The 19,810-nt window shown below is 29.6% G+C and overlaps 1 protein-coding gene and 1 pseudogene across 1 annotated transcript; one reads left to right on the top strand and one right to left on the bottom strand.

Annotated features, from left to right (window-relative positions):
* Positions 1-3,630: 3,630 nt before the first annotated feature.
* On the bottom strand, positions 3,631-5,073 carry LOC129871313 (uncharacterized). The gene is made up of 2 exons (XM_055946216.1): positions 4,937-5,073; positions 3,631-4,115 (listed from the first exon to the last, which is right to left on the bottom strand). Exons 1-2 carry the CDS (start codon positions 5,057-5,059, stop codon positions 3,702-3,704), a joined length of 537 nt encoding a protein of 178 aa, XP_055802191.1. The 5' UTR covers positions 5,060-5,073; the 3' UTR covers positions 3,631-3,701.
* Positions 5,074-12,925: 7,852 nt separating this feature from the next.
* LOC129871006 (transcription factor MYB14-like) lies at positions 12,926-15,777 on the top strand (annotated as a pseudogene).
* Positions 15,778-19,810: the final 4,033 nt, after the last annotated feature.

The following is a 19,810-nucleotide window of genomic DNA, read 5'->3' on the forward strand; positions in this document are numbered from 1 at the left end:
TTACAACTGATAACCCAATAGCATTTCATGTTACATCAAAATTAGTTGATATAGAGTTTAGTGGAGTGGTTTTGTTGTACACATATGCATAAAATTGGAATTTTTCACCTGCTCCAATTTCATCTCTAGACTCTATCAAGTTATTTAAGAACAAATATAGTCATGCTTTAGTTCAGTATGTAGACCCATTTAATCGAAAAACTTATTTTAACTCTAATTTTCTTTTATGACCAGATTGAATAGTTGAAAGAGCATCAATACAAGCAAGAAATACGGTCAGAGGAGATTTCAATCTTAATTTCTTTTTAGAACGTATGGATTATTATCAAGAGATTTAATCGTTCGAGATGACACGAGAAGGGGTGATTATTAGTTTTTATGTTGAATCTTCATCAACAATAGATTCACAATCTAGATTTGATCAATTGAAAAGAACTCAAGGAAATGAATTCTTATCGAGGCCTAAGGGCACAACAAGAACAAGAGGGTATGATCGTCGTGCACAACTTCTTGCCTATGCTCATGAGTTAAGGCACGATAATTCTACACACCCTCAATGTACGTCCAATAATCCAAACCAAAAGCATAAGGTAAATTCATATTCCCATTTTCATGTACTACTAAAAAAACGTGAATTTTCAATGCATCGAAATATGAGATTTCTGGAGAAAGGTTCTTTTTAGAAGTGTGAATAGCATGAAAAGTTCCTAAATAGACAATATTAATAACTGCCTGTGTCCCAATTTATGACACATTTTTTTTCTTATTAATCAGTCCTGAAAAGAATGAAATATCATGTAAGAATAAATCGTAGCAAGGAAAGTGAATTTTGTACCTTTTTTCTAAAATTTTCATTAGGTGTCTGATATCCGTATTGAAGCACGATTAATTCAGATTTGCACTATGTAGGTTTTTACTCGGGGGAAATGTTCCCTATCAAGAATTGTTTTACCTAGGACTCGAATCCGGAATGTCTAGTTAAGAAAGGAGTAGCCTTAGCGCCCATCCATTGCACCAAATCCTCTAATGGTGAATTGTACGTGTACCTTAATGCAACAAAAGAATCATTGAATTTGTCACCAACCCCAAGTTGAACTTCGATTCTCAAAGAAACGAAGTTAATATCCCACAAACTAGATGTCTTTCTTCTTGAGTATTTATGATACTATTACAATACTAGAGAAAAATAATTCTCTCATATTTGATGATATAGAGTAACCATGAGTCATATGCTTGTTATAGAAAAAAAGATGGACAAGAAGGATTGGATTGTCATTTCCACGTTTGTTTCGTCGAAAAAATAAGGAAAGGAGATATGAACAGATGGGAACAGATGATTATTGTGATGCTGAAGGGAAAAATGAGAAAGCCACGTCTAATTTTTGTGTAAGTATATAAATTTCAATTAATTAATAACAAATAATATGTATAATTAATTCAATTTGGCTAAATGTTCATTTTTTTTTCTAATTAAAAGTTTGTTTGGTTTTCTTATATATGGTGTAGAAGAAATTGAAGTGTTTTCTGAAAGACATCTCATGTAGTATCTGGCAATTTGGCAAGAAATAACGATGATCAGCTCAGAGGTAGAAGTTGGCTTTTAAGTTACGAGTTCGATATAATTCAAGCTTTGGATTAAATTTTATATGTGTATGTGTTAAATTTTAATTTTTTACTACTATATTCAAAAAATAAATTTAAAACTATCCTACAATTCAGAATTCATAAAATTTAAATTTTGAATTCGCCTCTGAATCATCAACTTCTTTAGTGAAGCTAATATTTACGACTTATGTTGTTTTCAATAACTTCAATTTTGAAAGATAATTTTTGCATGGGTTTAAACTAGTACTTGAATAAAATCGCCTTTTGCACAAAACAAAAAGAATGTATTTGTGTTCCATTTTTCTATTAAAAAAATATTTTAATATTATTTTTACCTGAAAAAAGAAAATTATAAAATATCCATTCTGATTTTTCCTTTGGCTTCTTTTCATACATAATTTGCAACAGTAATTTTATTGTCTTCTCTATAGTAGTGGAGGCCTTAGTTTAAGACGAGTCTTTTTTATTATTATTAAATTTCTTATTTAGTCAAACTAAGACATAAAAAAATCAAATGGAGCTCGATTGGTTTTTTCTTTCTTGTTCTATAATGACAAACACAATTAACCTAAGTACTATATAATTAAGAACGGATTTCCACGTAGACATAATCTTTTTTTCTTGTTAGTGTTTTTACTTTTCCTTTTCAATATATAATGCATCTAATTTTAAAAATATTTTATTTTAAAAAAATAAAGAACAACAAAAAAAAAACAGCGTTCATTGTGATTGTGGATTCTACTTTAGAGAAATGACTCGTTCTCTTTTAATTTCCATGCTTAGACCATAATTTGGCTTCTTTTTCCTAGTGGCTTATCTGACCACCAACTATGTTGGGAAAAATATTTAATTGGAAATTGGGAGTATTTTTTTTGGTTTTCCACCTGGTGGATCCGATATTCATATATTGGAGTCCGACTAAATTTAGATTCGCACCGGGGAGTCCACATTGAAGGGAGGGGGGAGGGGTAAACCACTTCTTAACAAAGGCGACTCCGTACGCAAGGAGACTCAAAGTCAAAACCTTGATTAAGGATGGAGGAGTACTTATCACTCCACCACCATCCGTGTTGATGAAAGTGGGAGTGTCTTAATTATATCACTAGGAAACAATATTTTATACTTACTATTTTTAGATTTGTTTTATTAAGTCTCATTTTTTTGGTTTTCCCATTTGATGTCTGACGGTATCGGCTTTGAGTTCTGACTAATCTAAATTCACGTCGAAAAATTTCATTTTGAAGGATAAAGAACTTCATATAAAAAATAACTCTATAACCAGAGTTCGAATCTAATATCCCTGACTAAAGATGATGGAATATTTACCGCTTCATCATAATCTTTTTGGTGTTTAATTTATTAAATCCTTACTCCAATTTAGTTCATACAATATCATATTTCCCTAAAAGAATTGAACCATGTCTATAACAATGGCCACTTTAATCTACACAAATAATTTTAATCAAATGAACCCATCATGTTGTAATTAATATATACGTATGTTCGAATCATGCAATCATTATAACTCGCTCAATCAAACCATTAGAACTCACTAAACAAAATAAATGAGAAGTTATTAATCTAGTAATTTATAAATAATGGGTTATTGTCCACACTTACCTAATTTTAATTAATTTATTTAATAACCTAATAATTTTTTTTATATGGACAATATATAACATATAATAACGTAATAATATTTTTTATGTGGACAATATATAACATATAAAATAAAAAAAGAGATATTTTTTAAAAAATACTTTAATAAGTTTTTCAGGGGTCAATTTGAGTTATATAATTAGTCTAAAGTTAGACTAATATTTAAATGACTGAATCGAACTGTCAAAATAGATTGAATTAATAAATGATGGATCATTAAACCATTCAAACTTTTCAAAGTGTGTCTAACACATACCATTTTAAGATCATATGATTTTAGAGTCTTTTTTGTAATTTTAGATTTCGTGTTCAATCAAACTAAGAGACTGAAGTATGAAAAAACAACTCACAAAAGAAATGTTGGTGTACTATGTTTATGTATCTGTACATTTACATGTTTTTCATTTCCCATCTCAAAAGAACATCATGATCCATTATTATACCTTTGTTTTTTCTACACAACATCCAGCTAAAAACAATTTTTCTACTGTCCTGCAAACTGGCTTGGGCATTATGGAGAACAATAGAATCCATAATAATGTTAAAAATATAGCATAAACCCTACCAAAATAAATAGTCACAAATAAGGTGAAAGCAATCAAATGAATATTTGTGCTAGATTTCTTGTTTTCATCACATGATGTTGAAGTACTTCTTGTGGCTTCTCTTTGGTTGTATGCAATTTTCCTTGATGGCTGATTTCCCTTAGATAAAGTGCCAATTGAAGTAATTTCCTTTTGCTTGTTACTATTGCCCTTCAAGATCATTTTTCCTAGCTTCCTTGATGTACCATCTAATAAGGGTTTGAAGAACTTGTCTCTTCTATTTCCCCTACTACTTTTTGACTCAAACTGCAAAAATGAAGCCAACCATTTAGCCCGAGCAGGATTTAGGATTTCTAGAACATGAATACGTTATTATAAAATAGAAGAAAGAAAAAGGCATTAAGTGAGAATTGATATCAATTCCTTGAAGTAAATAACCCAACACGTGAACCATTTTGCCTTTTCAAAACAGGATGCTGACAGATAATATTATATCAGCTTTAAAAATTATGTATATAAAATATCTAATTTTGCGGAAACACCATGAGTTCATGTACACTATAATTTGCACATTAAATACGCCCCCAATTTCAACATTTACAATTGGCGATTGTTAAAGATATAATTCAGTAAATAAATATATCTTATATCTCTAATACTCATTTAAACTCATAAATGATATAATCATACACTTCAACATGACAATATGTAGCTAGAGGAATAGGTCATGAGTGTGAGGGGTCAAATTCACAAATAGCCACTTTTTTTGCTGGTAAGTTAAAATCATCATTATCTTGAAGTTTCATGACATATGTGAAATTCGAAACTTATTGATAATAATTATTTTTTAAAAGACAGGGTCGAAAAGTGGCCCATATGTACATTTTATCGAGTTTGAGTTTTACCGGTATCAATACTTAGAAATAATTTCATGTGTTTTGCCCATGAAAAAAAAGAGTCAAACTCGTGAAATCTTGAAGACAAAATTAAATAAATTAGAATATGCTATTCATGAAATGATCACACACTAGACACACATATATCTTGGAGTTTGGATAGTCTTAAGTTCTAACATCCAAATTAGAAAAAAGACTAGAAAGAATTTTAGATTGTCAAGAAAGACTAACCAATTGATCATGTTTGTCACTTCTTTTTGTGATAATACTTGAAGTAGATTGATCAATAGCATGATTTTGATGAACAGAATCCTCAACAATGGGACGAAAACAGAGAAAGAGCTTGCTCTTCATTGACCTTATTTTTATTTTTTTTTAAAGTTTTGGGACACATGAAATATGACATTCAATTTATATTGAGCTAGAACAAAAAGATGCTAGAGAAAGGTGGGAAAAAAAAATAATGTTTTGCTTTGTTTGGTAGGGTTTGGACAGTCTTGGCCGGCTGGTCCCTTTCTTCTCTTATTTTAGTATAACAAAATATTGGATTTGGAAATTGTAATTTAATGAACAAGATTGGTGTTGGCCTAATAGTTTGCAATTTTTTAAGTGTGTATATAATTCAAATCTCACAAATCACGTTGATGGTGTTGGGGGTCTAAAGGGAAGTTCACAAAGCAAATCTTTAACGACGATAAATTAGATATAAACAAATTACTATTAATACACAATCATACGCCCTTTAACTTGTCACAATTGATATATATGTCCTTCAATTTTGGGTGTGCACAATAGACATCTAAACATGTATAAAGTTAAACAAAAAGACGCATGCATCCCATATGGCAATCCATGTTCTACGTGTATTATGCCACATAGAATATATGTGTCTACTTATTCAAATTGTGCATAAATAAAATTAAAAGACATAGATATCAGTTGATGTCAAGTTAAAAATCACATTTGTGGAATGAAGTCTTTAATTAGGCTCACCACCTAACTAAATTGAAAGATGCATTTGATTTAATTGAGATAATGAACTTTTAACTCTGTAAACAACACGCTCTATTTGTTTTTTTTCTTTTTCTTTTGGGAAGTTGGTTAGGTTACAACATGTTGCAAAAGATATAACCTCTTGGCATTATTTACTTATACTATGTGTTTTTTTAATCTTAGATTTTTAATTAATTAATTAATTGATCTTCGCTAACAAAGTATCACAATAATTGATCTATTTTTTAAATCACTTTTACCACGTGATGAAAAAAGAAGATAATATTTTAGTAAAAAAAGAATAAGCATATAAGTTGTTCAAAGACATAACAACATAATAATTGATATATCCAATCATATTACGTTAAAAGTGTAATTTTTGTTACGCATATAATTTAAATCCTTTTTGGAAACCAGAGAATTGAAAGCAGGGCAAAGCTAGGCGACCTAAGAATTGGGTCATCCGAATTTTATTTGTTCGAAAATTACGTTATATATAATATTAAACTTATTTTTATGTACATATATATTAAGTGGTGGATCCCACTAACTTCTTTGTATATCTAATTCTTTAATATTTTAAATTCACTTAGCAAATTTTTTTAATTTCGTCATTGATTACAAAATCCAAAATGTAAACTCTATTTGAACCGTTAAAATATAATGTTACTTAATAGTAAAAAAAAAGGCGAATTAAAGGTGTAAAATTGTAATAGTGCCGGAATCAAAATTATAGTTAGACAAGGAAATAAAATACATTATTAGTGGTGTAAAAAGTTAAGATACTCTTGGGAGCACTAAAGGTGCTGCTACTTTATTATGATAAAGAACAATTTAAATTAGACAAAACTTGTCTATATTAATAATTTAATTAGAATGCAAAGCACTTTAAAATGAATATATAACAAATTATATTTGTGAAAGGCTGCCGAGTGCGCACAGCTTTAGTTATTAAAATAACAAAAGGTTTAGGTATCATTAATATTCTTTAAAAGATCTTAATTTAGAGCTTGCCAGTTGCCACTAAATAATTTTGGTACTACTTCAACTTGACATGTTTTAAATATGTAATTTTTTTTTAGGAATTGTAAAAAGTTAATTATATATATTTTTTTAATTTACAAAAACTTCTTAATAACATGGCAATTTGGATACATTAACTCAATAATTCGGATACATTAATTTAGTTTCTGATACAAAAAATTACTAACAAATTAGGAGTGTTAAATATCGGTAGCTAACATTTAAAGCATGATATATTGAACATAAAGATAATTTAAGAATCATAATTAATGTATCTGAAGTACTAAATTAATGTATCCGGATGGAAAGAAGATTTTTTTGAATTTTTTGAAAATGGGAGAGAATAATGAAAAATATGGTAAATAAGGGAATGTAATCAAGTAATTTTTCCTTTAAATATTGGGTAGGATTATTTCTGATAAACGTGCTAACTTGTATATATGCTCGTCTTATGTGATGATTTTAAAATGGAAAACTTAGAGAAATCTCACTAGTTTAGAAGTTAATTACTAGATACATTTTAATTCGTTTTCAATATTACAAATTTTATCAGATTTTGATCCGTCTAGATATATCTAGATTCGTTTAGATACATGTATCTCGAGATACATGGGGTCAACAGATGTAATTTGTTCAAGATACATAGTATTTAAGTGGATTCACATGTATCTGGATACATAGACAGTTCTCGTTCGCCTCCTTCCCATCTTGCTCACCACTCTCCTATGTATCTGGTATCCCAGATACATGCGAATCACATTAGATACATATATATATATATATATATCTAGTGTAATTTGCATGTATCTGAGATACATGACTATCTCGCTTGCCTCTTTCCCTATTTTTGTGTATCTGGTAGCAAAAACATATGTATCTAGATATCTCTTCCTCAATATATGATAGAAAACTCTTAATTAGTTGTAAGATACGTAATTATTTAAAAGTATAAGTGATATTAGTATATAAGATATGAACGTATGTCTAATAAGATAGTTTCTCCTTTTAAAATATGTTAAAGATGTGACATGTATATTGTAACAACTTAGTCGAGTATTTGTCGTGCAATTTTGAATGATGGTAGAACAAACCTTAATGAGATCATTAAATTCTTAAAAACGGTGTATGTATTATCCTAAATGAATTTCACATCAATAAAAACACGAGATGGATGTTGAATATAATATAAAGAAAGCAAGTCTTAGGCTCATTTGTTTGAACTTAATGAAGGTCTTAATCTTAATCATTCAGATCTTAGTCATTAAATTTATTTGTTTTCAAGGTCTAAATCTTAATCATTCAGATATCAGTCATTAAGTTTGTTTGTTTTTAAGGTCTGAATCTTAATCATTCAGTTCTTAATCATTAAGTATGTTTTTCTTAGCTTACAACCACTTAATGGGTCTGAATATGCCTGAATGAATAAGATCTATAAAAAAATCTTAATATTATTAAGATGTTTATTTAAAATTTTCTACAAATATGACAGTTCATCGTTACTCCATCTACTTTTACCGACTACACACAACCACAATCAATCACCACGACCTACTATCCACAACCACCATCCTCAACCCAACCACAACTATCACCAATCACCACCACCTATCACCCACAACCACCACCTCAGCCCAACCACAACTATCGTCAATAACAAAAATCAACCGTTATCACCATTAGCCACCAATAATAATCATCGCCACAAATCATTATTACATTCACTAATCACTATCGATAATTACTACCATTAGTCATTATTATATATCGCTAAGCTCTATCATCACTCATCACTGTCATTAGTTATCAGTATAAATTCACTATTATTTATCAATTGCTACCAACAATAACTATGTTAATCACTAGTACCAACCACTATACCACAATACTACCCACAACCACCATCATTAGTAAACACCATCTCAAATTGGCACATAAAATCACCATCATTAGTCATCACCACCACTAATTTCCATATAAAATATTAAAATATTTTATTGATATAATATTAGATCAATTCAATATTTTATTTGAATTTTATATTTATCATTTTTTTAAAAATAAAGACAGTTTTTATACATTCAGATATTTAGAAAACAAACAGCCTTAACTATTTAATATTTAGATCTTTACGTAACATTTTAATACTCAGATGTATATTCAGATTTAGACATCTAATTATTAATACACATCTTAATATTCAGATGTGCATTCAGATTCAGACGTCTAATCTTAATGCACGTCTTAATATTTAAATGTGCATTCAGATTCAGACGTCTTAATCTTAATGCACGTCTTAATATTTAAATGTGCATTCAAATTCAAACGTCTTAATCTTAATAAAAACAAATGAGTCCTTAGACGCTAATCTAATAATACTTGTTAAAGTTATACGGACATAAGTCCAAAACGAACAATACCACTAATAGTAAACATTGACATATATCATGAAGCTTCTAATCTCGTATGAATTAAATAACCCGTTTTAGGCTAATTTTAAACGACGGGTCATGCATCAGATGAACAGAAACTTATGGACTAATTAAGAAGATAATTGACCAGCTGATTTACTCAAATATCCTTGAAGTTTGTTCTTATTTTTAAAAACTGTGTAATTAACTAAAGGGTACTATTGATATGAATTTGTTTTATACTAATAAAGGTTGTGCAGACCTTATTGGTTAGGTAGATGCAAGTTATTTATCAGACCACATAAAACCCGATCTCAAACATGCTATTTATTTACATACGGAGAAACTATTATATCATGACGATCTACAAAGCAGTCTATTATTGCTACTTCTTCAAATCATGCTGAAATAATAGCAATTCATGAAGCAAGTAGAGAATGTGTGTGATTGAGATCAATGATACAGTTCATCAAAGAAAGATGCGGCCTGAAAAATGATGTCAAAGTACCCATAGTTATATTCGAAGACAATGTCGCTTGCATAGCTCAATTAAAAAGTCGCTTCATAAAAGGAGACAGAACGAAACATATTTCACCAAAATTATTCTTCACACATGATCTCCAGAAGAATGGTGATATTGATGTACAACAAGTTCGTTTGAGTGATAATCTTGCAGATTTATTCACAAAGGCATTACCAACATCAACTTTTGAGAAGCTAAGGTATAAGATTGGAATGCGTCGTCTCCAAAATATCAACTGAAGTTTTCATTAGGGGAAGTAAAATACGCGTTGTACTCTTTTTTTCTTAACCAAGGTTTTGTCTCACTGGGTTTTCCTGGTAAGGTTTTTTAATGAGACAACATTTAAGGCGTATTATGTCACGACCCGAATCCGGGTGTGATGGCACTCATCTCAATCCACCGAGATGAGTCAGCCTAATAACCAACGAAAAGTAAATGCGGAAGTAATTGAGATAAAATAAGGTTTAACTTGGTCAAAAACAAATAAATAATCTCCACAATCCCCCAAGACTGGTTGTCACGTATACAAGCCACTAATAAATTACCGAAGTACGAAAGAAAATACAGTCACAATATCTTTGTCTCTAGAGTAGGACTAAAACATAATAAAAGAGTAAGAGGTGTCCGCTAGATGGATGTAACAGCTACCTCAACACTCAGAATTGATAACCTCGGATGTAGTAGAAAATAGTAGGAGCTCAAGCAGGTCCGGGCTCACAACCTACACAAGTGTGGAAGCAAGGGGTGAGTACCAAACAACACGGTACTCAGCAAGTGGATAACTAAAACTAAGCAAAGCTTAATAGATACAAGTACTCCTGTCCTCCCAACCGAACCTCCTTAACTACAACCTGCATAAAATCAGTCCAACTCTACACTTGTACAATAACAACAGTAATACAGTCCACAAATACTCATCAATAGTATCGTCAATGAATCATACCAAGTCAAGTTCAGCACACACAGAGCAATATGGGGATAAACACAAATTCACAAATATCAAAAAGGTGTAGTGCAATGCAATGAAATGATGCATGTCTGTCCTATCGGTACACATCCGCTGAATCACAGTCCGGAACCCATGGGGGATATTTCTGTCCATGTAACCTGCCACGGAGCGTGTGGCCCGTCCCCTCAATATATATATCCTGCCACGGAGCGTGTGGCCCGACCCCTTTATTTCATAATACCTGCCACGGAGCGTGTGGTCCGACCCCTTTGTTTCATAATACCGCCACGGAGTGTGTGGCCCGACCCCTTTTATTTCGTATCATTTTCAGTCTCACATAATATGTCAGAACTAATGCAATAAATTCATGTTCATATAATTCACGATAATAACATGACAACAATAATAATTTTTCCTATCTCACATCAACATAGTCATTTCACATGTCCAAAATAAACCCATAATCACAACATATCAATTCCACCAATACATGTCATTAGATCACCATTTTATACCCCTCATCTCCATTTTTAAGGCCAATCATACAGTCAATAACCCAGTTCAATTCTCATTACTCCCCAGTACACATAACACGGAAATACAAGCATCTACAAGCTTAAACTGAGGTTTAGAAATTCACTTGCCTTAATTAATCGAGCAATTACTCCGGTACTTGAGCCTTCCCTTTTCGTTGGGCCTCCAAATAAGTATAATCTAATCAAATAAATAACTACAATAAGATTTCGAAACTAACAACACTCATATTATTATATGTCTAGCCTAGACCCAAAACTCACACAAATCTACAATTAAATTTCCAAATCTTGATGCCAATTAATATGTCATCCCTCGTATTTTCTAAGTTACAAGCCGACTTCTCCAAATATCATAAATCTATTGATGTTCATATAATACAACACACCTAATAATTAATTATCTATTTCAATATATATATGGAAAAAAAACTTAATTTATAATGTGATAACAAAATAAAATTATTATTATTATTATTATTTTCAGCCAAGTTTATCCATTTTAAATTCAACACAATGCCTTCACTTTCACCACCGAAGGCACTAATATCTAAAATTCATACACTTACCAAAGCAACAAATTAAATTTACATAATAGGAAATCCTTAAAGAACGTGCAAGGAGCATAACTGCCTGCACATTCCTAGCTTTTACTTTATGAATATAGTGTCTTTATTTTACTTCTAAAGGAAAACAATGTGGAAAGAACCACCAACCCACAGCCTACTTATTATTTTATTATTACCTTTCTAATTTGCTATTTTGTTTTGCCGAAAATGTTAAACAACAGCCATGTAATTGTAAGTATGGCTTACTTGATGTTTATCTGCTCAAAGCGGCACAAAGCAGTGCATAATTGTATGTATGCAGGCAACGCAGCAACAGGTTAGTTTTCCTTCTTTCTTTTCGCAGGGTTTAGAAAATATTAATAACACTAATTCCTTTTTAACTTAATTTAATTTATGGACCAAGTGGTATATGAAATTAAATAAGTTAACACTTTGGCCCATTAATTAACTTAATTATTTAAAATTATCCATCAATTAATTAATTATAATTATCAAAAAGTCCAATTTTTTTTTTTTTTACGGAGAGAGTATTTTATGGAAGAGAAATGACTCATTCTCAAAATGACCAAACGGGTCATTACATATTATCAGATGTGTGTATTCTTTTTCCTTCATTAGACTTTTTCTCACTGGGTTTGTCCTAGTAAAGTTTTAACGAGGCACAACATCTATGGGTGTTCAGGATATTTGTTCTTTCACTAGAATTTTTCTTTTGTACATGAACATCCAAGGGGGAGTGTTGTAAAACAAGTGTGGATGTCCATGGGAACCACTTTCACTGTAGTGAATAGTATTTTCACTGTAGATGAATAGTATTTTCAGTGTATGAATAGTATTTTTACTATAGCTCACGCGTTTTGTACTGTAGCTCGGTCGTTTTCTTTCAACAAAGTTTATCTATAAAAGGTATTGAATCTGCAATGACATGGAACACACGGAAAATATTACTACTCTACGTTTTCTCTTCCTTTGCCATTTCTCTCTCCCTTTATCTTCTTTTATTATACTTTCATACTTTGCTAGCTATATATTATTATTATTATTGTACAACAGTCCCCTATTTTCTTTTTCCATCTATAACTCGTTTTCATTTAATTTATTTATTTTCATTTCACACAATATTACACGTTTTTTTCACTTGACACTATATCTTTTGGTATAATAGTATATATATATATATATAGAAACGGAAAAGCGCAATAATAAGAGGGAGAGAACAAAAATGGCTAGAACACAATGTTATGATAAAAAAAGTGGGTTAAAAAAGGGTACTTGGACACTTGAAGAAGACAGGAAATTAGCAGCTTATGCTACTAAATATGGCTGCTTGAATTGGCGTCAACTTCCCAAGTTTGCTGGTATATATATTTATATATAATCAACTATTATTATTCTCTAATTTAATTTCAAGTTTGTAAAACCTACTTTAATAATATATATCATTATTGTGAACATTTTTCATATCGTCCGGTCACTTTTATCTGATATAATGTATATAACATGTCGGAATTTCAAATCTCGTATTTTAAGGAGATTTATCTTAAATGACCTGAGAGTTTGTAAAAAAAAATTACCCACATAGATGGTGTACAAAATTAAAATTAAAAAACAAAAATGACTCCTCATCTTGGAACATATAGAATTTTCTTTTAATAAGATCCTCTGATCAAGTTTTCAAATATTCTTGACAAGTTATTTTTGGGAGAAATTTCATCATGCGTTTGGCTATAATTTTTCCAAATTATGGTGAAATTTTAAAAAAATTATTTTGTACCTGTAAGTTCTAAAAATTATTAAAAATACTCATAAATTTGTGTTATTATTTTATAATGAACACGTTCCGTCAAAAAAAAACCTTATAACATAATTAATAACAACAATAACAACAAAATAACAATATAGGCAAGAGCAATAGATTAATTGAATCAAAAATAAATTATTTTCTTTTCCCAATCTTGTCACTCAAACTATTCTTTTTCGTAGGAGGTAATAAAAAACTTTTTTTTATAAAATCTTCCCTAATTGTACGAACAATCTCTTTCCGACAAACTTTCATTTCTAAATCAGATGACCGAGAAGACGAAGCAATATTGTTACTCTGAGTCAATTGTTCATCATTTTTATCAACGATCATATCATCACTTTCATATTCAGTGAATTTTTCATCACTGCTTTGATTTTCATACAAAAAATTATGTAATATGGCACAAGCAACTACTACTTTCACATGCATGTGTAAATCATAGTTGTTCACGCCTTGTTGTAGTATTCTGAATCTACTTTTCCACGCACCAAATGTTCTTTCAATTACATTACGCAAAGAGGCATGTTTATAGTTAAATAACTCTTTGTCATTCTTAGGCTCTCTTTCACTTCTCCTATAATTTTGCAAATGATATCACATTCCTTTAATAGAAATATAGTTATTGGCTCATTGAGAGAAGTTTAATTAAAGAGGGTCGGTGGATATTTTTATAGGTAAGTTTTATTTAAGAGGGATTAATAGTATTGGTTGATCATATTAATGGAGTAAGTTCGTAGATAAATATTTAGTTGAAATTAATAGACGATTGGTGTTTTTATAAAATATAAAAGTTTGAGGTTATTTTTAAATTTTTAAAACTTCCCAAGTTCCCAAATTCTAGTTTTTTTAAAACTTGAGAACTTGGGAATTTTGCCAAATATATTTGCCAAGTAATAACAAATTGTATAACACAAGTTCTCAAATATTTTTCAAGTTCTTCCCAAAAATTATTTGGGGCCAAACGCTCACTAAGGTACATCCAAAATTTATCTTAATAAGTGATGTTTTTTCTCCTTGTGAAGGATTATCAAGGTGTGGGAAGAGCTATAGACCAAAATGGCTGAATTATCTCCGACTAAATATTAAAAGAGGAAACTATACTATAGATGAAGACCAGATCATCATGAAGCTTCATGCAGAAATTGGGAATAAGTAAGCAATTTATTTCTTTTTAGTCGATTTAAAAATATTGTATTTTTTCTTATTTGACTTTAAATTTAGTATTTTATCTCTAATGAGATTATTTATAGATGTATAAATATCTCTAAATTCTTTTAATCTATTTTTCTTTAAAAATTGTCAAATTCAAAAATTCTTTTTTTTCATTTTTAAACTCTATGACCAGAGAACTCTCACATAAATTAAGACGGGGAAAGTAAATTCTTTCGATAAACTAGATTTCCTTCAAATATTTCAAGGAAAACAAGATGCATTTATTTTTTTTCTTTCAAATTTATTCTAAATATTTCAATTAGTAAAGTTTTAATCAAGTGAAACGACTAAGAGAGAAGCACAATTAGTTTCATGATTAAAATTAATTAATGTCTAATTTTAAAAAATATGTAAAATCTTAAAAGACAAATAATACAAACATATGCGTCAATCCTCCTTTTATATATTTATTGCAATTTGTTTTTTCTTTGAACAAATAGAGTATATTTACGATGATGATCTTTTTCTGAATAAAAAAATGAATGAAACAATCATTAATGTTTGCAGGAGAGATTATCTACATATATCACACCTCTTGAGTGGCTTTTTTCGGATCCTAGGTAAACGGACACGGATGCTTTGTATATTGAATTGCTTTTTTTTAATACAAAATTCTAATGTAACCTTTTTATTTCTTTATTGAAGATGGTCAGCAATTGCCGTTTACTTATCAGGAAGATTAGACAATGAAATAAAGAATCATTGGCACACCTCTCTTAAGAAAAGATCAATTCAAGAATTAACATCTAATGGAAAAAAGAGAAAGGCCAATAATGTCACTCAAAATGCTGAAGACCAAAATATCATTTCACCAAATGAATCATGTAGTGAAGTTTCTTTCTTGTGCTACAAATGACCAAAATATGGAAAATATTGTGGATAGAGAATGTGAGGTATTTCAAGAAGAATTATTTGAAAAATCCAGTGGAAATTTTTGGAGAGAACCATTTGTACTAGATAGTTTTAGTACCACTACTAGTAGTGAATTTTGTGTGCCTTCAGAATTTGACCATGGTCCTGTTGTGTGTTATGATGAATTTCTATGCTCATATTATTAAAGGATTTTGAGAGGTAGTAATTAATACTGATTGTACTTTCTTCCTTCCAATTCTTATGCAATTTAATATTAATTAAAATATTAAAGTGTATATGTTAGTGGTTATAAATTAACAAGAAGATGATTATCATTTTTCGATGTAACTCATGTAACTCCTAATGTCATGATCTACCATTAATTGCCCCACTAATACTTAAATATTATAACCCCTATCACATGGTCTACAATGTTATGATCCCACTATTTTGGGTGTCGTTTGGCTCTTAGTAGTTTTTGGAGAAAAATTTAAAAAGAAATTGGGAACAAGTGTTCGGTCATATAATTTGTCATTACTTGGCAAATATACTTGACAAATATCTCAAGTTTTCAAGTTCTAGAAAAAACGAGAACTTGGATACTCGGAAAGTTTTAAAAATTATCCCAAACTTTTATATTTTATAAAAACACCCATCATTTTTTATCGGGAAGAGATTGTTCGTAGAATATGGGAAGATTTTCTAAAAGAATAGTTTGTTATTACCTCCTCCAGAAAAGAATAGTTTGAGTGACAAGATTGAAAAAAGAATAATTTATTTTTGATTCGATTAATGTATTGTTTTTGCCCATATTGTTATTTTGTTGTTGTTGATTGTTATCAATTATGTTATAAGATTTTTTTAACGGAACATGTTCATTATAAAATGATAACACAAATTTATGGGTATTTTTAATAATTTTTAGAACTTACAGGTACAAAATAATATTTTTTGAAACAAACAATTATTCTTGAGAAAATTTGTGGTCAAATGCATGGTGAAACTTCACCAAAACTTTATCCAAAAATTACTTGCCATGAATATTTTAACTTGGGGCCAAATGATAGCTTGGTATTTACTCTATGAAAGAATTTTACACCTATAAATAATGGTGGTTCTTTTTCTTTTATGCTGTGAGTGAGAATTATGAGAAATGTGGAAAAATAATACAGTGTGTATTGAGATTAGTATAGTGAAAAAGAGAATTGGGACGAAGAAAAATATTTTAAAACTCCAACTTATTCACTTAACGTTAGATTGAAGAAAGGACCTTGTAATGATGAAATTTTGAACTCTTCAACTAATCTACAGTTGTTTGAGTTAATACGCCACGATTTCCCCAATGGATTCAGACACAAAAGGAGTTGCTCATGTTATCCAGGAACCTCATAAACATATGGGGTTAAGGTAGATTCATAACAATTTATGTGTTTGCTGCCATCAGATTGAAAAATATTAATTAAGCTAAAAAGAGGCTGAGAAATCGTCCAAATTGAGTTGCTTCTCTTTACTTTTCTGTTGTCTTTTTTTCCCCCTTTCTGTCTCTTTTCTTATATTTTGGTTTTGTATGATCTTCTTAGTTACAACTTGTTTGGATGCTTGTTATCTATTACAGTGTATCATATTGTTATTTTAAATATAATATTTATTTTTTATGTTATTCAAATTTTATTGTATTGTATTGTTAAATTCGTTATGTAATGATGAAAAGTGTTATTTTGTGTAACAATTGAATTAGATGTAATTGCGCAATTTATTTTTTCTTCATCTTATCCATATTTATTGTGCAATTTCACCTTGTAACCTTCTTCTTTTTGGTACCATTGTAAGTTTATTCTTCAAATTGTTACTACATGACATTAGGAAATGATAGAAAAGATATAATGTATCCATTTGTTATATTTATTAAATTAATATAGTATTATATAATATAAGATATTATGAAACAATAGGTAACAACCATCCAAACAAGTTATTACATTTGTATTGTTTATTCTTAATGAAAGTGGAGCGATGTAGAAAAAATGATAAACAAACCCTCAAGGATATGACATAGTAATCATATATAGCAAGGGCAATTAAAAAAGTCTTCCATTTAAATCTCAATAGAGCCCCCAAAAAAGAAAAAGTTCCTCTCATCTGCTCAAAGTTTGGATGAGCAAAATTATCTGATATTTAAACTAAAAAAAGATAGTAAATATCCAATGAAATTAATTGTATGCCTATAAGTTGATCCAGACGCCATTGTATAAAATGAAATGATGATATTAAGCAATTACAAAAAGAACTGTATCCCAATGAAAAATGTTATTTTGGGACTGCAAGGGTAATGTTTCATCAATAGTTACATTTTTTTCTTTACAAAAAGGGTAATAAGCTTCTATGTAACAAAGATACAAGATGGGATTTCTAACCCCTCCATGGAGCCTCACCAGTTCTAAATTTGTTTCAACCAATGGACCCATCTCAACCGATGTTGGGTCCCGAAATTAAATTGCCCATACTAGAATTAATGATGTTATTCATTCATCCGATTTTTATACAGAAGCGGTTTTAACCTTTTTGTATTTTGCCAAGATAAAATGAAAAGCTCATTCAAACTAGGTTGAGCGAACAAATATAATGTATTTAGCAAATTCTGTGTTGATATAACTGGATTGAGTGAATAAATATAATATATCTAGCGAAATTGTATACAACTAGGTTGAACAAATAGATATAACTACAAAATAATAGCTAGTGAACAGATAAAATTCCAACAAAAAAATTATCAATCTAATTAAAAAAACTATAACTACTGATGAAAATTTCCCTTTACAAAAATCGAGCACAATTCAAACCTTTGAATTATAAAGTGGCCCATTTCCAAGATTGTACGGACGTTTAAAGGAAAACTTATCTAAATATATATCTTATTTTATCATAATCTTTAAAACTTTGTACCATTTAAAAAAATTAAAAAATACTTTCGTTGATACATTTTTATTCCTTCTCGGATACATTCCTCCCATTAAGTTGTGTATCATTATCAATCCGTGAACTCTGTATTCGTAAGTTTCCTGATGTATCTGAGATTCTGTGAGCTATGTTTACGCACGTTTCTTGATGTATTCGAGATTCTTTAGATTTAATGAATTTTTGTAATTTGAACTCTTATCACTATGAAAGTTATGTAATTTTTACAAAAACTATTTTAAGTAGGAATTACACAAATTCCATAGTGTTAAGAGCTAATTATATCTTATCCTTACTCTTTTTCAAATTATAAAAATTCCTTAAATTTGGTGGAATCTGAATATATCCCAAAAATGTTTCGAGATATTGCGTTTCGGCTTCAAATACATCCCTTAACGTCCCAATACATCATCCTCAACGTACAGATACATCACATAAAGTGATGTACCTGACCGATAAATCATGTAAACTGATATATTCGAGAATAGGAGAGAGTAGAAATTTATAGTTTTTTTCAAATGATAGGAAATTTTAAAGACTATGATAAAATAAGTTGTGTATTTAAGTATTTTTTTCTTATTTTAAGGAACGATTACACAAATCCCATAGTGTTAAGAGATTGTTACATTTTATCCCTACTCTTTTTTTTTCAAATTACAAAAAAAAATTAAATTTGATGAAATTCGGATACATCCTAAAACGTCCTAATACATCACGTAATGTGATGTATACGACTGATACATCATGTAAAGTGATGTATCTAAAAATAGGAGAGAGTAGAGATTTTTGTAATTTTTTCAAATAATAATTTTTTTTAGAGAATATAATAAAATAGTAGATTTTTTAGGAATCACATAGTGTAGAGGACTAATTACCACTTTCCTCCGCCCTTTTTCAATTTCCAGAAATTCCTTAAAAACATGGTAATTTGGATACATTAATTCAGTAATTCAGATACATTAATTTAGTAATCCGGATACACTAATTATATTTTTATATATCAGCAGGTAACATTTAAAGTATGATACATTGAATATAGATATATTTATGAATTAAAATTAATGTATCCAGATTACTGAACTAATGTATCCGGATGAAAAGAAGAGATTTTTGAAATTTTTTGAAATAGATGGAGTAATAGAAAATATGGTAAATAAAAGAGTATAATTAGATAATTTTTTCAATAAAATAAATTGTGTATTAAATAATTTTTTCTTATTTTAAAGTTGATTTATGAGCCCAACTATGCCCTATAGGTCAATTTGTTGGATATACCATAACAAA

The sequence above is a fragment of the Solanum dulcamara genome, chromosome 10 (genome assembly GCF_947179165.1).
Source record: "Solanum dulcamara chromosome 10, daSolDulc1.2, whole genome shotgun sequence".
NCBI lineage: Eukaryota > Viridiplantae > Streptophyta > Magnoliopsida > Solanales > Solanaceae > Solanum > Solanum dulcamara.